The sequence below is a fragment of the Mesocricetus auratus genome, unplaced genomic scaffold, assembly GCF_017639785.1.
Source record: "Mesocricetus auratus isolate SY011 unplaced genomic scaffold, BCM_Maur_2.0 Super-Scaffold_100007, whole genome shotgun sequence".
In the NCBI taxonomy this organism is placed as follows: domain Eukaryota; kingdom Metazoa; phylum Chordata; class Mammalia; order Rodentia; family Cricetidae; genus Mesocricetus; species Mesocricetus auratus.
Genome location: NW_024429191.1, coordinates 93,301,341 through 93,323,480, shown reverse-complemented (window position 1 = coordinate 93,323,480; position 22,140 = coordinate 93,301,341). Strand labels below are relative to the sequence as shown.

General features: G+C 45.7%; 1 protein-coding gene across 5 annotated transcripts in view; it reads left to right on the top strand.

The window, feature by feature from the left end:
- The window catches only part of Rnf157 (ring finger protein 157), a 74,721-nt gene that overhangs the window by 31,070 nt on the left and 21,511 nt on the right, over positions 1-22,140 (top strand). For 2 of the 5 annotated variants that reach the window (XM_013113389.3, XM_005069886.4), the window contains exons 3-9: positions 14,152-14,240; positions 16,127-16,273; positions 16,606-16,723; positions 17,674-17,740; positions 18,035-18,078; positions 18,777-18,824; positions 21,671-21,742. In XM_013113389.3, coding sequence (XP_012968843.1) covers positions 14,152-14,240; positions 16,127-16,273; positions 16,606-16,723; positions 17,674-17,740; positions 18,035-18,078; positions 18,777-18,824; positions 21,671-21,742 — 585 coding nt within the window. Of the gene's footprint in view, positions 1-14,151; positions 14,241-14,990; positions 15,136-15,226; positions 15,418-16,126; positions 16,274-16,605; positions 16,724-17,673; positions 17,741-18,034; positions 18,079-18,776; positions 18,825-21,670; positions 21,743-22,140 lie in introns of those variants that run through there. The other 3 variants (XM_040750081.1, XM_040750080.1, XM_040750079.1) reach the window with 3 other exon arrangements.

Sequence of the window (22,140 nt, the reverse complement as noted above, 5' to 3'; positions counted from 1 at the left end):
TGAGAAAATGCCTCCATCACATGACTTCCCTCTGTATGACAACTGTAAAGTGAAAATAAACCTTTTCCTCCATAAGTTGCTTTTGGTCATGGTTTTGTCACAGTAATAGGAACCTAACTAAGACATTATCTTTCTTCTCTCTCTTTTGAAATAGAGTCTCTTACCAAGTAGTCCAGGCTAACCTGAGGACTGCCTACCTCAGACTCCTTAGTACTGGGGCTCAAAGTTTGATAACCGGACAAGTGTTGGAATTTATATTTCTGTTGGAGATATACTTCTCAAACCCAGAGGTTAAATTCCAACATTATGGGGATAAACCTACAATCTCTCCAATCTCAAAGCAAAGTATGTTCTAATTGCATTTACTCCAGGTACTCTGGGATTTATAGATAAGAGATATTTAATTGCTTATATGTCACTTGTCATTACGGTTGTTAATCACTGATGACAGCCTGTATTCTTGTGGCATGCCTTTCAAAGCATTTTTATTTGATCTCAGGGACTGTGAATTTTGTTGTACAGATGGGGACACTGATATCCAGAGACATTTATCATGGCTTGTCTGGAGTGTTCTCTATCAAGTCAGTGAGAGAAGAGAGGCAAGGTCCTGGTCTTCTAACCTCTGGCATCACTAAACCATTTAGCATAAGAAATACTAAGTACCAGCTGGCAGTGGTGGCTCTCACCTTTATTCCCAGCACTCAGGAGGCAGAGGCAGGTGGGTCTCTGTGAGTTCGAAGCCATCATGTTCTACAGAGTGAGTTCCGGGACAGCCAGGGCTACATAGAGAAACCCTGTTTCAAAACAAAAAGTATCAAATAAATTCAATCATTATTGCTCCACAGGTCCAGTACTGTGGCACAACCAGAACTGAAGAGGCAGAGGTGGGCAGATTGCTACAAGTTCAAGACCAGCTTGGTCTTTGCAGTGAGTTCGAAGCCAGCCAGGCTGTATAGCAAGACCTTGTCACAAAACAAACTAAACTACCTGGTAACCTTTTTTTAACTTCAGTTATTTTGTGAGTGTTAATTTTGCACAAGTGCCCTTTAGTCTGAAAGTCAAGTATTCACAGCTTAGTGAGTCACATTGGGGCACATACTGCACTCTTCTGAAGGTCTTGTCACTTACATAGTCATTCTTCCAGCAAGTAATGCTCTGATCTCATCACACAGGTGCTACAAAGTAACATCAAAGTGGGTTTTCCCCTGAAGTTTACAATGTTGTACAGAGTGTGCACACACACACACACAATCATACTCATACACACATACATACATACACACACATTTACATTCACACACACACAATCATACTCATACATACAAACACAACACACACACATTTACATTCACACACAATCATACTCTCATATACACACACGCACACACACACACAGCTGTGGAGCACAGGGGAAGGTGGAAAGTCCAGTGTAGACACTTGTGTGGTCTAAGTCTCTGGCTAGGAAGTGCTGCCTGGCACAGAGAGCTGCTATGGTGCTCTGCAGACTGAAGCATCTGGGGTGTTGGAGTTTCCTCGAAATGTCTCTGAAACTCACTGAAACTGCGTACACTCTCACCCGTTTCCTGTTGCTGCTGTGGTCCCTTACTGGAAGCTGTACTCATTGGGGTTACATTTCAAAGAAAATTTTGGTTAATTCTGCCTCTTTTTTTCCTCTTTGGGTTCCACTCAGGCCTTGAACTTGTGATCCCTCTGCCTCTGCCTTCTGAATGCCGGGATTACATGCATGTGCCACCACACCCAGCAATTCTGAATGCTGGGATTACATGCATGTGCCACCACACCCAGCAATTTTTCTATTTTTTAAAGATAAAGTAAAATTTAATGAAATAGTTCTACTAAAGGCTGTAAAAGCTAAGGTTCTGGGCCAAAAAGCCTAACACCCCTAGGTGTTAACAACACCCCTAAGGGCCTTACTTCTTTCCTTCTCTAGCTCAGGCCTGCCTGTCCACGAGCAAGTGAGGTAGGGGCTCTGATTGGACAGAAATTAGTCACATACTTTTTCCTAGGGTGTGGGGCTAATATATGAATTAACTGTATTAGGCATATGTTCCACTTACTATAATTTTCAAGTTAATTAATTGTTTGTTTGTTTGTTTTGTTTTTCGAGACATAGTTTCTCTGTGGCTTTGGAGGCTGTCCTGGAACTCGCTCTTGTAGACCAGGCTGGTCTCAAACTCACAGAGATCCACCTGCCTCTGCCTCCCAAGTGCTGGGATTAAAGGTGTGCGCCACCACAGCCTGGCTACTCAAGTTAATTAGTTTTAATTTGTTCTTGTGTATATGTGTTTGCCTGTGTGAACCTGAGTGTACAACTTGTGTGCAAGAGCCCGTTGGAGCCTGAAGAGGGCACTAGACTCCTAGGACTGGAGTTAGAGGCAGATGCCAGCTACCATGCTGGTGCAAGAGCAGCAGGACTCGTGACTGCTGAGTCAGCTCTCTGCCCCCTAAAAATACTCTTGTGAGACACACAGTGGTGGCGCACACCTTTAATCCCAGCACTTGGGAGGCAGAGGCAGGCGGATCTCTGTGAGTTCGAGGCCAGCCTGGTCTACAGAGCGAGTTCAAGGACAGCCTCCAAAACAATACAGAGAAACCCTGTCTTGGGGAAGGAGAGGGGGTGGGGAGGGAGGGCGGGAGGGAGGGAGAGAGAGAGAGAGAGAGAGAGAGAGAGAGAGAGAGAGAGGGAGGGAGGGAGGGAGAGACAGGGAGAGAGAGAGAGAGGGAGGGAGAGACAGGGAGAGAGAGAGAGAGAGAGAGAGGGAGAGACAGGGAGAGAGAGACAGAGAGTTGTGAGTTTTCTTTGCAGCATAACTGCCCACTTTTTGAGAGCAGCACAGTGAACGGAGTGCATTGCAAGCTGAGACTGGTGTCCCACACCTGACTTAATTAGCAGACATTTCCTCTACTGCCACTCACTCTTCCAAATGGGAAAACTTAAATAGCTTTTTATATAATTTTTAAAATAAAACGTGTTCATTTATTTTGTGTATGTGCACACACATGCATTATACATGAGGGATGACATAAGAGGACTACCTTTGGGAATTTTCTCCTTCCATGTGGGTCCTGGGGATTGAACTCAGGTCATTAAGTTTGGCATCTGATGATTTTACCCACTGAGCTTTCTCACTGTCCCCCATCCTAGTTTCTTTTCTTTTCTTTTCTTTTTTTTCTTTTTTCTTTTGTACTATAGAAATGGAAGGTTTATTGTATTAACATTTTCTTTTTAAAATTTATACATTTTTTATTTAAATTAGAAACAACCTTATTTTATATATCAATTCCAGTTCCCTCTCCCCCTCATCCTCCCATGCCCCCCACCGGCCCCCATCCCATCTCTTCTGCTCCATAGAAAGGGTGAGGCCTTACGTGGGGGAATCATCAAAGTCTGTCACATCATTTGGGCCAGGGTCTAGGCCCTCCCCCGTGTGTCTAGGCTGAGAGAGTACCCCTCTATGGGGAATGGGCTCCCAATGTCCATTCTTACACTAGGGATAAATACTGATCCACTACCAGAGGCCCTATAGACTGCCCAGGTCTCCTAACTGATACCCACGTTCAGGGGACCCGGTTCTGTCCCATGCTGGTTTCCGAGCTGTCAGTCTGGGGTCCATGAGCTCTCTTTTGTTCAGGTCAGCTGTTGCTATGGGTTTCCCCAGCCTGGTCTTGACCCCTTTGCTCATCACACCTCCCTCTCTACAACTGAATTCCAGGAATTCAGCTCAGTGCTTAGCTGTGGGTATCTGCTTCTGCTTCCATTAGTTACTAGACTGCACTGTACACTACTTAAAGCATCTTAGACTTTTATAAAAGCCAAAGAAAATATACTGGGCCCCAGCACTCGGGAGGCAGAGGCAGGCAGATCTCTGTGGTCTACAGAGTGAGTTCCAGGACAGCCTCCAAAACAATACAGAGAAACCCTGTCTGGAAAAACCAAAGGGAAAAAAAGAAAGAAAGAAAATAATTCAGCAGGTTGATTAAACTTTAGCTGCCCCTTGCTCTTGGGGGGCTGTCTGAAGGAGAGTCAGGATTCTCCAAGGCTCAGGGGTTTTGCAGAACAAGTGAAACCATTGACACCTCATTAAATTAGCTTCAGAGTAGATTTTCATCAGTTTCTACACATTTTCATCTTAATGACTTGGAAAGGAGACATACACTGTGACTTTTTTTTATTTTATGCCATTTTTCTCCTTTTACATTTCATTTCAGGATCAGCTAGAGAAAACACAATCTCATAGTTACTGATTTAGTAATGGCTTTCTTCCAACAACTGCATCTCCAGATACACAGGCCAGCCACAGTAGCTAGGATTCTACACATGATTGGCTTTCAGAATTAACAGTTTCCCATGTTTATAGTACTTCTCTTGTCTGCAGCCAGAGATGAGGTTTATATCCTAGGAACTTCAAGTTATCTTTGTTAAGAGTTTCAGAATATCTGTGTGTGTGTGTGTGTGTGTGTGTGTGTGTGTGTGTGTGTGTGTGTGTATGCTTATATACAGTATTTTAGAATCCTGTCTCATCTGGCCCTGGTATTTGCCTCTCTGAGCATGTGCTTCATGTACAGTGTCAGGCATTGCAGAGTCACCTCTGTGAAAGCAGATTTTTGTTTGTGAGCTGTGTGAGTCAGGAAGTGTGTGTGGAGGAAGGGTGGCCTGTCTGAAAGACGTGGTTCTGACCATTCATCGGTCATTATTCACCAGTCACTGGAGGGAAGAGACTCTGAGCCTGCTTCCCGCACTTTGTCTCTACCTGAAATCAGTTGGTCTTCGTCAAGAAGCCCGTGTAACTAAAAGCAGCCTGTCCTCTGCAGGGCAGCTGGGTGGTGTTTGAGTCTGCCTGGAGTTAATGTTTTGTTTGTCACCTAAGCAGTTCACATGGCCGAGCAGAGTCAGAGCCGGCGAAGGCAAACCCCAAGAAGAAAGAGAAATCTCACCGGGTATCAGGAGGCAAGGTGTGCACACTTCTGTGTGCCTTGCTCTGAGACAGGCTGCTTTCACGCTTGTTACCTAGTATGCTAACAGAGAAGGGCTTAACTGGATAATTGCTTAATTAAACATTTTGAAAAAGGTCAACATTAAGTGTAATGTCATATAGCTGTGACATTGGTCCTGTGTGCTTACTGCCAGGAGGTCCTGTGGAGTAGCAAGTAGACAAATAAAGAGTGCTTTCTTGGGTGAATTTCTTTGATAGCTAAATCCAAACACTTTTTTTTTTTGTTCAAAGGCATCCTGTGACACTTGGGGCCACCTTGATAGTTTTAAGTGAAAAAGAAGTTTTTGCATCTTGTTGGCTTTGTGACTACATCTTCCTGAGCTGCTGTTAAGACAGGTGTTTTGCTGGGCTCTGGTGGTTCTCACCTTTAATCCCAGTACTCAGGACGCTGAATCTGCCTGGTCTACAGAGCGAGTTCCAGGACAGGCTCCAAAGCTACACAGAGAAACCCTGTTTTGAAAAAACAAAACAAAAAAACCCAGAAGAGTCCCGAAAGCACATATGTAAAGTGACCTTGGCTGGTTGTATACTGCTGTCCTCACAGCACTTAGCAGGCTGAAGCAAGGGTCCATGGGTTTTGAGCTGTCTGGGCCTAAATACAAGAACTCTGTGTGTGTATGTGTGTGTGTGTGTGTGTGTGTGTGTGTGTGTGTGTGTGTGTGTGTAGTGATTTGCTTAGGAAAGGATGTGGAAAGCTCTTCTGTGTATGTCTGTTTTTCAACAACAGAAACATCTTTTTCTAATAAACATTCCTTGCTTTTTTTTTTTTTAGGTGAGGGAACATTTACTCTAAACAAAGAACCTCACACAAATGTATCTTAGTCCACAACAAAACACAGTAAGATACAGAATGTCAGTGTTTGTTCCTCCAGTGTGGTCTCCAACCTGTGTGCTGTAAAGTCAGTTGGTATGCTTATCAAAATGTGCATCTGAGTCCCCTTCTCAGAGCAGATTCATCAAAGTTGTAGCATCAGAGCTCTGCATTGTACTGAAATAGCCCCATGTGGTCCTCGGGCCTCTAGAGCTCCGGAGTTGTGGAACTGGATGTGAGCTGGGGAAACACAGCGCAGAGCTGGATGGGCGCTGGGGGAGCACAGCGCAGAGCTGGATGGGCACTGTGGCCGCAGCTTCGCGCTCATAAGCAAGCTCTGTCCTTCTTCACCGCTTCATCGTGACGCCTTCCTTATTTCTGGAGTTGTTCAAAGTGCGATTCTTTTTTCTTTCTTCCTTTTGCTGTTTGTGTATTTCCTAGACAGGGCTTCTCTGTGTAGCCCTGGCTGTCCTGGAGTTAGTTCTCTGGACCAGTCTAGCCTCAGTCTCAGAGACCCACCTGCCTCTCCTCCTGAGTGCTGGGATTAAAGGTGTGTACACCACCAATGTCTGACCTTTCTTTCTTCTTGTAGACACTAGAGATTGAACTGTAATTCTTTTTTTTTTCTTCTTCTTCTTCTTGAGACAGGGCTTCTCTGTATTGTTTTGAAGGTTGTCCTGGAACTTGCTCTGTAGATCAGGTTGGTCTCAAAATCACAGAGATCCAGCTGCCTCTGCCTCCCGAGTGCTGGGATTAAAGGTGTGAGCCACCAATGCCCAGCTGAAATTCTTTTTTTAGAGATTTATTTATTATGTATATAGTGTTCTGCCTGCATGTATGCCTGAATGCCAGAAGAGGGCACCAGGTCTCAATATAGATGGTTGGGTTGCTGGGAATGAACTAGGGACCTTTGGAAGAGCAGCCAGTGCTCTTAGCCTCTGAGCCAACTCTTCACCCCTGAACTGAAATTCTTTAGGTTTTAACTGGAATACAAACTTGTTCAACTATTTATGTATTGTTTTGTTTTTTAGATTTTATTATTTATTTATTTATTTATTTATTTATTTATTTTGTTTTTTCGAGACAGGGTTTCTCTTTATTGCTTTGGAGGCTGTCCTTGAACTAGCTGTTGTAGACCAGGCTGGTTTCGAACTCGCAGAGATCCGCCTGCTTCTGCCTCCCAAGTGCTGGGAGTAAAGGCATGCATCACCAACGCCCGGCTGCTCCCAGTATTTGTCTTAGCAATGGGATAAAATTAATTAATTAGGGAAAGGGATCATAAAAAGGGGAAAGGGAAGTGGGGAGACTGGTTCTCCAGAGAGAGGAACAGCAAGAGAGAGGAGAAAGGAAATAGGGAGAAAGAGAGGAAAGGGGTGGACAGACAGAAAGAGAGAGAAGGATGGGAGGTGGGCAGGGCCCTTTTAAAGGGAACACAGTGAATGTGCACAGGAGGTGCTCTCAGTGGCTGCAGCTAAGGGCGTGTCCTGTCAGAACCCCAAGGGCGGCTGGTACGGATGCCTGAATAGTAACAATGGGGACATGAAACTTTATTCTGGATCCCGCACATCCACTTTAAAAAAGTTTTTACTGAAGTGAATTACTTATTTTTATGAATGGATTATAGTCTTCCTTTATGGACAGCTGGGATTGCTCAGTACTTTACAAACGAAATAAAATGCTTGTTTCTGGTTTTGTGTTTTATCTTGTTTTTGAGTCCACCTTGGCGTCAGAATTCCTGTGTGGCTGAGGTTGACCTTGAGTTCTGGTTCTCCTACCTCCACCTCCAAAATGGGGTGGGATTAGAAGCATATGCCACTGTCCCCCGCCAGTTCTGTTCTTATCTGACATAGTGTAACCATAGTTTCTATGACAAAAAATGAGTTTTTTTTTTCATTTGGCTTTAAGTAAGGTTAACAAGATATTTGAACTGGTCGGTGGTGGCGCACACCTTTAATCCCAGTACTCGGAAGGCAGAGGCAGGTGGATCTATTGAGTTTGAGGCCAGCCTGGTCCACAGAGCAAGTTCCAGGACAGCTAGGGCTGTTACGTAGAGAAACTCTGTCTCAAAAACAACAACAAGATGTTTTAAATCAGCATAGTAAAAAAACAAGATTTGGAGTGTGATTGTTTACATTTATACAAAAGCACACGTGTTCAGATGAGGGCCTAGGATAGCAGTTCCATCTTTGGGCACCAGGTGGCAGTTTGCTGATGCAAGAGGCATGTACAAGGAAGGCCAAAGAGAAACTTGCTCTGCAGACGCAGGCAGTGGTGCCTTGATTGGCAGGCCCTGGGTCCACTAAATGAGGTGTCTGGTCTAACTGGAATTCTGCTCCTGCTCACAATGTTTGGAATTTCAGTCATTCTTAGATTCAGTTTGCTTTACTTCTCGCTCTATTCTCTGACAAGTTCAGTGTTCAAATGTATCGATAATACTGAACAAATGGGTAAATGCCTTTGTTGTTTGAAGACAGCTTAGGGGTGCCAGGTGGTAATGGCACACACTTTTAATTCCATGCCTCGGTACGCAGAGGCAGGCAGATCTCTTGAGTCTGAGGTCCAGGACAGCCAGGGGTACACAGAGAAACCATTTCAAAAAATAAAATAATGATAATAATAATAATAATCCACTTTAGGGGAGAACGACCACACTTTAGAAAAGCCTGTCAGTAACAAACATCTTCGTGCGTTTGAGGCAAGCTGCTAGCAGTGCTGCACTGTAAGCAAGCTGTTGTCAGTAGCGCCCTCACTCACCTTGTTACCGTGTGAAGGAGGGAGCCATTGCGTGGGCTCCTGTTCCTGCCGCTGTCTCAGCTAGGGTGTGGTCTGCAGTGTCTGGACTGCCTCCCAGAACCTTCATGGCACTTGGTGCTGTTTGAAGTGATTTGATTTTCCCCATATGCTCCTTGGTTCCAATCAGGGTTCTACTTACTGCTCCTTAGCTCTGGGACCTCCTGAGTCTCAGTGGCTTTCTTCTTCTTTTTTCTGGTACCTGGGACTGAATCCAAGCTTGAACATGCTAGACAAGTACTCTTCCACCGAGCCTGGTCTGTTTCTTTATCTGCCAAATGAGGGTTTTAACATGGACATTCTTCATTGTTCAGTCAGCCACCGTGTTTTGAGCTGCTCTTCTGTGTTGGTCTCTTCTTCAGGAGCTCACGGGCTGGTGAAAGAGGAGACGTGGGTTATCTTAGGAATAGGACATAGGAGTATATTGACCTAGGCCTGCATGGTGGCTATGGCTGAACAACACATGTGTACATATAATTTATGCCACTGGACTGTGTGCATGGAAGTAGTTAACGTGTAAATTTCATGTTATGTAGTTACGTACATTTTACCATAATTTCTTTTGTTTGTTTTTGTTTTTTGAGACTGGGTTTCTCTGGGTAACCCTGGAATTTCTCTGGTAGCTGTGCTAAGGACTGGGCATGGTGCACATGCTGGTAATCCCAGTGATGGGAGCTGAAAACAGGGCATCCCCAGGGCTCCCTGGCCAGCCTGACAAGCCAAGTCAGTGAGTCCCAGGCCTGTGAGAGACCTGTCTCAAAAATGTGAATGGCTCCTGAGGAGTCACAGCTGAAGTTGTCCCTTGACCTGTATTGCAGACACACACACACATGCACACACGCGCACACACACACATATGCACAAACACCCACACACGTGGCTGCACCTGCCACATGTGAACATATGCATACACACAGAAGTAGTTAAAGTGGGGAGGAGAATATACCCAAATGAGTAGGTACTCAGTTAAATGTTTACTTATATTCTCCTTTTTGTTATGTGGAAATTATCCACATTTGACCCGACTACGAGGATTTGTTTTTTTTACCAAAGTTAGATTGAGGGTATCTGAGCCCTTTTTGTTTGTTTGTTTGTTGTTGTTGTTGTTTTCTTCGAGACAGGGTTTCTCTGTGGCTTTGGAGGCTGTCCTGGGACTTGCTCTGTAGACCAGGCTGGCCTTGAAGTCACAGAGATCTGCCTGCCTCTGCCTCCCGAGTGCTGGGATTAAAGGCGTGTGCCACCAACACCTGGCTACCTGAGCCTTTCTTTATCCTGTGTTTAGGAATCCTTCATAAGTCCTTTAAGATTTTACTACATAAGTGGAGGCGCATGCCTTTAATTGCAGCACTCAGGAGGCAGAGGCAGGCAGATCTCTGTGAGTTTGAGGCCAGCCTGGTCTACATCGCTGAGTTGTTTTCTCACTCTTTGTTCTTTGTCTCTTTGACTCTTTTGGCAGCCTACCACCCAGCTCCCAGATAAATCACACACGGAAGCTTATTCTTTCTTGTAAATGCCGGCCTTAGGTTGGCTTGTTTCTAGCCAGCTTTTCTTCATTTATTCCTCTATTTGCCTTTGGGCTTTGTCCTTTCTCTATTTCTGCATATCTTTACTTCTGACTCTGTGGCTTGCTGTGTAGCTGGATGGCTGGCCCCTGGGGTCTACCTCTCCTCCTTTTCTCCTTGCTCCTAGATCTTCCTTCCCATATTTCTCCTTCTAGTTATTCTCTCTGCTTGCCAGCCCCGCCTATCCTTTTTCCTGCCAAGCTATTGGCCATTCAGCTCTTTATTAGGCAAATCAGGTGTTTTAGACAGGCAAAGTAATACAGCTTCATAGAGTTAAACAAATGCAACATAAAATAATGCAACACATCTTTGCATCATTAAGCAAATGTTCCACAACATAAACAAATGTAGCATACCTTAAAATAATATTCCACAACATACATAGCAAGTTCCAGGACAGACAGGACTACCAAGAGAGACACCAGTCCAATAACTAAACAAACAAACAAACGAATAAATAAATAGAGGTCCTTAAGGCTCTTTATATCAGGGCTCTGGGTTCCTCCAAAAGATTTTTAAAAGGGCCCAGTACCTGAACAAATGAAATGATTAACTTTGCTACTCCAGAAAAGAATGTTAATCCCAAAGTCATTTATTTTGGCTTTAGAATAGACTTAGCGTTTTTGTCAGATTTTCCTGCCTAATGACTTTCTGCTTAAGCTTCTTTAAAATTGTTTTAAATTCTTTTGGGTATGGCAGCCTAGGAAGTCGGGGTGAAGACATGGGCCGCAGATGGGAGCTGGACCAGAATTTCCGTTTCCCTGTATTAAAGCCACCAGTTAAGCTGCTTGCAGAGCAATTTGGCAAAATGGCTTTTAAAGTCTTAAAAATATGCTTACTCTTTGATCCAGTAATTCCACTCCTAGGAATTTGTCCCAAAGAATAATCAGACAAACATACAGAATGCAGGGACGGGGGCATCTACAACACACATCAGCAAAGAGGTGTAGCCAGCTGGTTAGATAAAGTGTGCAGTTATCCCTGTGTGGCGCCAATGTTTGCCATGTGCTTATAAATGAAAAGGAGACATCTATTCATAAATACTGTGAAACAGTAAAGAAGGAGGCAGAAACAAGTTCTGAAAAAAACAGTGTATTAACTGTGACTGATCTTGTGCATTTTGTTTTTAAAGTTTTCTGCTTGATCATATAATGCTTTGTCATTAAAAAGCAGCTTTCATCATCTGTAACATACATGTGCCCACATGTGCGGGTACATGCACATCTGCTTAGGTACCAACAAAAAAGTTTTGTGGCTGGTTTTGGTGACACATGCCTATAATCCCAGCACTTGAGAGGCTGGGAGGCAGGAGGATCCGAAGTGTAAGGTAACCCTGGGCCACAGGAGAAGCATGAGAACAGAAGGGAAGCTAGAGGCCAGAGAGGTCACTCAGCAGGGAAAGGCGCCTGCTTCCAACCTGAGTTCCATCCCTGGGAACCACGTGGTGGAAGGAGAGACCTGACCTCCACATGCGTGTGCTGTGGCACGTGTGCCCCACAATCCTACATAAAATTAAATAAAAATTAAAACAATAATCAAAATAAGTGCTAGGTCTGGTGACACATGCCTTTAGTTCTACACCCAGGAGACAGAGGCAGGTGGATCTCTGAGTTCGAGGCCAGCTTGGTCTACAGAGCAAGTTCCAGGACTACATAGAGAAACCCTGTCTTGAAAAATTAAAATTAGAATAAAATAAGTAAAAAGTTGCCAGCTAGGCATTGAGGTGCATGTCAATAATCTAAGCTATACAGGAAGCTGAGGCAAGAGAATCAGGGTGTTTCAAGACCAACCTGGGCTACAAAGCCAAAAATGAACAAAACACTGCCTCAAGACAAAAACACCTCCAAAATAAAGTTTTTGCATGTAATGCCTATAAAGTGGGCAGTTTGAATGCAAATAATTTAGATAGATGGTTTGGGAGGATTTTTCAGGGGGTGGTGGTAAAACTCGATCCACAGTTTATACTCGTGTATTGTGTACTTTGATCATGTTCACCCCATTTATACATGTGTATTGTGTATTGTGATCATACCCACTCCATTACTCTCTTAGCCCCATTTCCTTTCCCACTGAACCTCTTCTTTCCAACAACCATTCCCTGTGTCCCCATTCCTGTTCCCTCTCTTCTCCCTTTACCCCTCCCCCACTTGTCTGTCCTCTTTCCCTGATCACTGAGTTTGGAGTTGACTGCATCAACATGGGTGGATATTGTTTACTGCAGCTTGGACAGATGACCAGTGTCTGTGTCACTGAAGAAAATTACTACTCCCCCTCCCTCCCTCCCTTCCTCCCTCCCTCCCTTCCTGTACAGGTTTTCTCTCTGTAGTCCTGGCTGTCCTGGAGCTCAGTATGTAGAGCAGGCTGGCCTTGAACTCACTGAGATCCTCCTGCCTCTGCCTCCAAAGTGCTGGGATTAAACACGTGCTCTATCACTCCTGGCCCCCTTTTTCTTTTAGAGCCAAAGGCCTTATAGGCCAGCCTGGCCTGACATTCACCTTGTACCTTAAGATAATCTTCAACTTCGTCTTCCTTTACCTCTGCTGCCCCTGTGCAGATATTGTAGGCATGTTCCGCCACATCCAACTGACAGTTTTAAAACTGTGCTGCTTTTTGATCTAGTCGTTCTACTTTTAGACATTCTTTTCTTTTTCTTTTTTTTTGGGGGGGGTGAGGGGAGAGAAGGGCAGGGTCTCAGTATGTGTTGTCTTGGCTGTCCTGAAACTCACAGTATGGACCAGCCTGGCTTCAAACTCAGAGAGATGGGCCTGCTTCTGCCTCTGAGCGCTGGGATTAAAGGTGTGTGTCATTGCCTGGCTGAATGTGTTTTCTTAAGTGTCATCTTCAAATATGTGAATTACTAGCAATCACATTGACAGCATTGGAAGTCAGATTACTTTATTTTGTATTAAGTTGTTTTCCCAGTAAAATAACCACATTCAGTCAAGGTCTGAAGACATGACTAGAACATAACATGATGTCCTGTTTTTTGATACCAGCACTGTGGAGGTACCGTTTTTTGAGCTAGGAGACCCACAATGTACTGCAAAGCTATTGAGGCCAGTAGGCTTCCTGTGAACCATCATCACAGCCTAATGGCAGTTCCATCAGGGACGGTCAGTGTATATGAAGGTAGTCCTATGAGATAATGCCACCTAGCCTACTAATAGCCATTTTAGTGTGTATAAGTACACTCTGTGATGTCCCAACAGTGACAGAAGTGCCTTCACTCTCTTAGAGCATATTACCTCATGAAACATGTTGAGAAATCCTTGAATTGTATTATAGCCTAACGAGAGTCCTGAGAACATTTTGTCATCCCCAATGGAAGTTTTCTGTTCCCCCTTTATCACTATCTCAGAACTCTGAATCCAGAGGTCCAGGTGGGGAAAGAAAAAGTGTATAGTGATGAAGCCAGCCATCAGCCTCCACGACACGCCCCACCCCGCCTCTAGGCTGAGTTAACCCTCTGCATTATGTGATCCTCTGAAGGAGCTTTGCTCTTTGGTGTTGGCAAGCCTCTGCCCTGTACACTTGATGGGTTCTCTTTTATTCTCAGTCCCTAAATTCTTAGGGCACTCTGTGTCCTCCCTGTCATCTGAGGTCAAATGGAAAAGCTTTTTGTGGTTAACTTGGCCACAGTAAGTCCTTTGGTATTTAGAATTTCAGAAGGAGTTGGCTTTTTTAAAATTAGTTCTCCAAGAGTTGAGCACTAACCCAAATAAGCTTCATATAAAGGGGGAAAAAAGCAGATAAGTCTTGCTTTTTTGGACACCATATTGAATCCTGGTTTTCCCACTAGCAGTGACCTGGGACAAGCTGACTTACTATGTTAGAGACTGCCTCCTCACGTAGGAGTTCAGCTCCTCCTTGCCTCTCTTCGCAGGGCTGTTTTCCATTTACCCAAGAGACCTGTCCCAGTTGGGTCAGTTATGGTCTTTGTAACGGCCTGCTTCTCCCACCTTGCTTCTGACAGTTTCCTTACGCTGCCCCTCCTCCCCAAGAACCTGTGAAGACCCTGAGAAGCCTGATCAACATCCGGAAGGACACGCTGAGGCTTGTCAAGTAAGTTCCCGAGGGCTCAGGCCAGGTCCCAGGTGCCCTTCTGCTTGCAGGGAACAGATACTCTGGGGGAGTCAAAGAGCAGCTTCTGCCAGGTCCACAGCCTCCTGCCTGAGTCTAAAGGATGCCAGCCACCAGGCGCTGCTGGGGCACCAGCCCTAACATGAGGCCTTGCCATGCTTGTGCCATTTGAAATGTGGGCACTGTTCTGTACAGAAAGAACTTTCACCTGACCCAGCATTGTAAATATTTTCTCTATTCTGTGGGTCTCAAACAAAGGAAAAAAAGAGCTGTCATTAAAGGAATAGGTGAAGTTTGCAGATACCCTAACAAGCTCTGTAGTAATGAGATGTTTGAATTAGGTGTATAAAATCCTATTTTAAGTTGGCTGTGCTGGTGTACACCCATCATGTTAGCAGTCAGGAGGTGGAGGCGGGAGAACAATGTTTGAGGCCAGCCTGGGCTTTACTGCAGGACACTGTGGGGGAGGGGCTGGGCATCGACAAGCTAAGTGGACCAGCTATGCAGCTGGACGTATGTAGGAGTGCAGCTGGCTGTCAGAGAGTTTGGATCAAAATTCAGGGGAGTATGTGAAAAAACAAAGGACTAAAAAGGCCAAGTGAGTACTCCCTCAGGGAGTTAGGCAGGAAAGACAGCCAACCAAGCTTACTCTGTGTGAAGCTGTAAATAGTGTTTATGACATCACAGCAACATAGACTGTAGGTGCTGTGCTAATAGGGCTGTGATTTCCCTACAGTGTGGGGTGGCAGAGCTCTTCCAGGGTCAGAGTGAGGAAGGAGACAAACCATGTCTATAACAGGAAGTCAGAAGACGGGGCCTAAGGCTGGCAAATAAGACTCGATAACTGGGCGTGCTGTTTAGGAATGAGGTCCATGCTGTGTGTGTCCAGAAGAACTTTCAGTGTTGTGGAGGAAAGGGAAGCGGGATGGCTTGCTGATCCCCAACAAGGCTCGTGGGGACTCAGGCGTGGCTAATAACCCTGGTTGAAGTAAAAAGTAACAAAGTTCTGGCATAGGCCATTTATGCACCACAGATGGCAGGACTAATGTAAATGATCTAATGTCCCAGACTGACAACACTGCCATAGTCACAGGAAAGACACAAACATGCTAATGACACACAGCCAAGTATATAATGCTGTTCTGGGGCTTAAAGAAAAGTAAGGGTGGTTTGTTTTGTTTTCTGAGACAAGGTTCAGAAAATGTGTAACCCTGGCTGTCCTGGAACTCACTCTGTAGTAGTGCGGGCTGACCTTGAACTCAGAGATCCTACTGCCTCTGCCTCTTTTTTTTTGTTTGTTTGTTTGCTTGTTTGTTTATTTGTAGATTTTCTCTGTGTAACAGCTCTCGTTGTCCTGGAACTTACTATGTAGACCAGGCTGGCTTTATACTGAGATCTGCCTGTCTCTGCCTCCCAAGTGCTGGGATTAAAGGCGTGCACCACAACTGCTTGGCATATTCTTATTTATTTATTTTGGTGTTTTGCCTGAATGTCTGTCTGTGTGAGGGTGCCAGGTCCCCTAGAACTAGAGATTCTGACAGTTGTGAGCTACCATGTGGGTACTGGGAATTGAACCTAGGCCCTCTTGAAGAGTAGCCAGTGCTCTTAGCCACTGAGCCATCTCTCCAGCCCAAAAAGAGTGTCTTAAAATTCTGATCCATGTTGGGCAGTGGTGACACATGCTTTTAATGCCAGCACTCTGGAGGCAGAGCAGGCCAAGCTCAGGCCAGCCTGGTCTACAGGCCAAGTTCCATACACAGAGAAACAGTCTCGAAAAAATAAAAACAGAAAACAAAATAACAATAAAAAATCCTGATCCACTGACCCCACAGAGAGGATTGTGATTGTGGGGGGTTGTGATTTCTCAGATGTGCTGAGGAGGTGAAGAGCCATGGAGAAGAGGCGGGCAAGGCCAAGGTCTACTACAATGTCGAGTTCACCTTTGACACAGATGCCCGGGTAGCCATCACCATCTACTATCAGGCCACTGAGGAATTCCAAAATGGGATTGCCAGGTAAGATAGCACAGCATGTAAGCTACTTGCTTCCTAGCCTTCATGCCTACCCAGCAAGGAAAACATTTTTTCTCTACAATTGGGCAGGATCTGGACCTTGAATTTAGTTTTCTTTTCCAATCCTTACTCTCTATTTTAGCTAGCTCCCTTCCTGTGGATGTATGGATTAAATATATGAGCTCGGTAACAGTACCAGGCTAGAGCAAAAAGAAAAAGGTCTTTCTTTCCTGAGTTAATGCTGTTGGAAACTGAGAACAGGCAAGAGACAGTGGGAATTGTCAGACTGTCTGGGTCAATTCTAACTTTAGCTCTGCTTCACACTGATCCCGCAGCTACATTCCGAAAGACAACAGCCTGCAGTCAGAGACCGTGCACTACAAGCGAGGAGTATGCCAGCAGTTCTGCCTGCCCTCCCACACTGTGGACCCCTCAGAGTGGGCAGAGGAGGAGGTGAGCCGCCTCACGTAGTTAGGACTCCTTCCAGCAGCAGGGACTCTGTCCAGAGGCTGGAATGCCATGCTCTGCTGTTAAGTATGGTGGCCTCTTCATGCCCTTCAAAGGTCTACTTAGTTCACATAAGGATATACCTATCCTGGGCTAAAGAGATGGCTCAGAGGTTAAGAGCACTGACTGCTCTTCCAGAGGTCTTGATGGCGGTTCAGAACCATCTAGAATGAGATCCGGTGGCATACATGCAATCAGAACACTGTGTATATATAAGTAAATCTTTTTAAAAAGATGTATCTGTCCTTGTTCATTTTTCTATCCCAAAGTAGCCTGTTAGCTGGGGACATTGTGAGAAAGCCATGCTTCAAGAAAAAAGAGGCTGCATCTGAATGTGGGTGACAGTTAGGAGGCCTGGGCAGTCTATGGGACCTCTAACATAGTGCATAAATGAACTTTGGGAGCCCATTTCCTATGGAGCCCAGATACACAGAGAAGGGCCTAGGCCCTCCCCGAAATGATGTGACAGACTTTGATGATCCCCCATGGAAGGCCTCACCATCCTTGAGGAGTGGGTGGGAGTTGGTAGAGGGCATGGGAGGGAGAAGGAGGGGGACTGATATGTAAAATAAGATTGTTTCTAAATAAATTTTTAAAAAAGTAAAAGGAGCTACAGAAAGGTTAAGGGCCTTTAACTCAGTGAGGTTTGGTTTTGTTTCCTAAGGAAATAGATGGCTGCCAGCTAAGCAGGCCTGGGCAGCTGCAGGTTTGATGGGTGGGGTGCAGAGATGAGGACAGTGCATCTGAGAAGCAACCCCCTTCCCCGTGAGCACCCAAATGTGGCTCCTTCTGTGTCCCCTCCCCCAGTGAGCACCCAAACGTGGCTCCTTCTGTGTCCCCTCCCCCAGTGAGCACCCAAACGTGGCTCCTTCTGTGTTTGCTTGTCTTTCCTGCAGCTTGGCTTTGATCTGGACCGGGAGGTTTACCCTCTGGTGGTCCACGCCGTGGTGGATGAAGGGGATGGTAAGAGGGCTCTGTCTTCTTTCTGTGTCCACTCCCTTGCTGTAGTGCCATCCCAGCAGAAGCTGTGGCCATAGCCACACGGCTCTGTGGGCCTCAGACCTGTCCACTCTCTGTCCTTTTCCTCCCTATCCTGCTGTGAGGGGTGGGGTTTATAGTGGATTTATAGCCTGCCCTTCCTGGTGGTGTCCAGCGCCATTGGTCTACTTGACTGTGGGCTCTGTAGAAACACGAGTGTGGGACAGGGCCAGCGGTGCGATGCTTGGCCTTCTTCAAACATGTGTCTCTTTCTTTCAGAGTATTTTGGCCACTGCCATGTGCTTTTGGGCACGTTTGAGAAGGTGAGTACCTTCATGATATGTGTTTGTCTTTCTCCTGAGGCCCCTCTGCTGAAACAGTGTCACGTTGGGGCTGTGCTGGGGAAGTTTCAGCATTGACCCCCCCCACTGCCATGATCTTCAGTGTCCTTTTCATCAAATGAGTGGCTTAGCTGATCCCTGCTCCACTGCCATGACCTTCAGTGTCCTTTTCATCAAATGAGTGGCTTAGCTGATCCCTGCTCCACTCCTGCCATATTCCAAGCCTGTAGTTCCTCTCTGTGAAGAGCCAGTGTCTTAGTTGGGGCTTCTGTTGCTGTGAAGAGACGCCATGACCACGGCGACCCTTATAAGGGAAACATTCAGTTGGGGTGACTCGCTCACAGCTCAGAGTTCAGTCCATTATCGTCATGATGGGGAGCAGGGCAGCGCGCAGGCAGACGCGGTGCTGCAGGAGTGGCTGAGAGTCCCACATCTTGTAGGCGGCAGGAAGTCAACTGAGACACTGGGCAGTATCCTGAGCATAGGAAACTCAAAGCCCACCCCACAGTGACACACTTCCTCCAACAAAGCCATGCCCCCCAATAGAGCCACTCCCTATGAGATTATGGGGGACAATTGCATTCAAACCACCACACCCAAGAACATGCAGTAAGGAAGGACCACGAGAATACAAGTGCCTTCTGCCCTCCTCCTGGTTGTGACACCTGCTTCTGTTCCAGCACACGGACGGGACCTTCTGTGCTAAGCCCCTCAAGCAGAAGCAAGTGGTGAGTGTTTGAAGGCCAGAGACTCATCGCTCACCCTCTCCTTCCCCTTTCTCATGTTCTCTTTTAACTGTTACAACCACAGACTCCTGTTCCCTCCTCTCTCCTCCCTCTCTGTCTCTGTCTTCCTTTCTTTTTTCTTACCTTCTTTCCTTCTTTCTTTCTATGAAAGATGATTTTGGAAGAGGAGCACCTTTGTTAGGAACCACTTGGGTGGCCTCAAAGAAACACTGACTTTTAGCGCCTTTGTTGTTTTGGAATTGTTGGTGCCTCCCAGGGCACAGTTATCTTGAGAAGTGAAAGAATAAGATTTGTCTCCTGACATTAGGGTGAAGGAGAATTCTTTCTACTTAAAATGCCATGATGAGAAACATTTCAAACAGAAGTATAAAGTATTGGCTCTAATTCAGAGCTAATTAGAGCCCTTGGCATAATTTATCTTAGCATTCCTTTTCTGAAATTCAGCTTCCTGGACATCTGCCCTCTTCAGGAATGGTCAGCAAGATTTCCACGTCTGTTGGAAGGCCTAGCCCCTGCCATGTGCCAACATTTTGTACTTTTGCAACAGTAGGAAGAAATGTCATGGAAGTTAGGGACAAGTGCAGCCAGTGGCATTGGCAAAGAGGGTAGGAGACGCCATGTAGTAGCTTGTGCCTATAATTTCAGCATGAGGGAGGGAGAGGCTCGAGGATTATTTGAAGTTGTATGCCAGTCTCAGCTACAGTAAGTTCTAGGCCAACCTGAGCTATATAACACCCTATCTCAACAAAAGGGGGTAAAAAAAGGATGGTTTGGGGGGAAAAAAAACAAAAACAGGTGATCAAGCCAGGTGTGCTGGTCTAGACCTTTAATCCTGGCACTTGGGAGGCAGAGGCAGGAGGATCTCTGTGAGTTCGAGACCAGCTTAGTCCACATGTAGAGATCCAGAATAGCCAAGACTACAGAGAGGCAGACCCTCCAAAGGCAAGTGGGGAATCATGTAGAGGATAGCAGGAGAGGGATTGGAGGCGAGCTTGACCTTGGTTGATAGACAAAGAAAGGCCTCTCTCCAGAAGGATGATAGAGTTCTAAAATCCTAAAGTATTCATTTTATGTTTACGTGCTCGCCTCTCTTAATGGAATTGATACTAATTCCTTAGTGTGAATTAGTTGATTTGTGTCCTTTCAATGTAATTGCTTTGTTAAAACAAGTTTTAAGAGAGGCAGAAAAAGCCACAAGCCCTGAGTGCTTGGTACTACCTGTGTAGGCCGGCCCAGTCTCGGTGAATTGCCTCATGGTAAAAGCCTGGCTGTTTAAAAGGCTACAGTTTCTACAGAAAAGTGTTTTCTATATTTCCCTGTTTCTAGATTTGTATTAGCAACAGACTGTCAACATCCATAGTTTGGTAGGAGATTAGAGCTAGGCTAGGTTTGTGGGGGCAGAGGTTGAGGCATCAGGGAGGAGTGGAGTTTTAAAGAGAAGGGGAAAGCCACCTTGGGCAGTAGTAATGCCCAGGGTCACTGGGTGGATTGGGCACAGATAATTAAGGTTTTAAGAGGGTTCAACAGGTGAAGGCTCTGATGATCTGAGTTTGATTTCTGAGCCTGTGGTGGAAAGGAGAGAAACAATTCTTGAAAGCTGTCCACTGAACCTCTGCATGCATTCTCTGTGACATGCCTGTACCCATACTCACATACATAAAATAATAATATAAAAGTTTAAAAAGAAATGGGAGGACTGGGGCTGGAGAGGATGCTCAGTGGTTAGAATCACTTGCTGCTCTCTCAAAGGGCCCTGTTCAGTTCCCAGCATCCACACCAGGTAACTCACAACCGCCTATTACTGCAGCTCCAGGGAGTCTGACACCTTTGGGGGCACCTGCACATATGTACACTCAAGTACACACAGACACAACACAAATAAATTATAAAACAGAAAACAAAGGTGTGAGTGTGGCTCCACGGGTATGCACTGTTGGTGTCTCTTCCTGGGCCCTGAGGTCCTGCATCTCCCTGAAAGATAAAGATCTTTCCTTCTTGAGGTGGAGTCTGGCTATGGAGCCCCAGCTGACCTGGTACTTGCTGTGTAGTCCAGGCTGGCCTCACATTCATAACAGTCCTTCTGCCTCAGCTTCCCAAGTGCTGGGACTACAGGAATATGCTCCCACACCTGTCTTACATCTTCCCCTTTCCCTCTTCCTCTTTTTCTTTGCTCACTGTTTTATCTTCCTTTTTGTTCATGTTCATGCATCCCAGACTGGCCTCAAACTAAGTGGGGAGCTAAGGGTGACACTGAGCTTCTGTTCTCTAGCCTCTCCCTCTCCACTGCTGGGATTATAGGCATGCACAGCCACACCCAGTCTGTGTGATACAGGTTTGCACAGCCACACCCAGTCTGTGTGATACAGGCATGCACAGCCACACCCAGTCTGTGTGTTGCTAGAGCTTCAAGCATTCTAGGCAAAACTCACAACTGAGCCACCCTTCAGCCCGTCTCTACCATTATTTTTATAGTACTTAAGCTGAAGTTTTCTTACACAATGAATGCTACACTTTGACATCTACCCTTCCGTCCTCTTTTGATTGTGTGCTATTTGTAACTGTCTGCAGTAGTGAGCTGCAATACAATACTGTCAGCTTGTAAAATTTTATGTTCCTTGTTGGATATACTAGTGGGTAAGCTAAACATTTGATTTTCTTTCCCCTCTCAAATGCAAGCATAAGTAAATAAAAACATCCTTTATCTATGTGGGCCCCTGAGTGTTGTCGTGGAGACTCAGTAGTCCTGGGTTACCATGGGGAAAGGCAGGGAGTCCGCTCTTGTCTCTCAGTAGTAAGCCTGCTCTTGGACTCCACTGTTTTCTATTCAGGTAGATGGGGTCAGCTACCTTCTTCAGGAGATCTATGGGATCGAAAACAAGTATAACACACAGGATTCTAAGGTGAGTTTTGTTAAATTTCAGGATTTGCTCTTCCCTCAGGCAAAGTGAGGATCTGAGCTCTAGCTAGGGCTGAGGATCTAGTGCCAGCCAGGTCCTAGAAGGCTCTCATTTTAGTTTCTCAGTTTATGCCACTTTGGAAATAAACAAAATAGGCTGCTTTGGATCTGCCTTCTGCTCTGGAGCTCAGTTGAGTTCTGCTTTCCTGGGGCAGTTGGGGGGGGGGTCCTTGCATTTTTCCCTTCCCCTTCATCTGTGTTCTCCTGGGTCCGTTCTGCTCAGACCTGCAGAGGAATAATTGGCTCAGGGAGTTAGTCCAGTCTCCCGACTTCAGGCATGCAGTTCCTCGAGGCAGGGGACCAAGTATCAAAAGCACGGCACAGGGCTGGAGAGATGGCTCC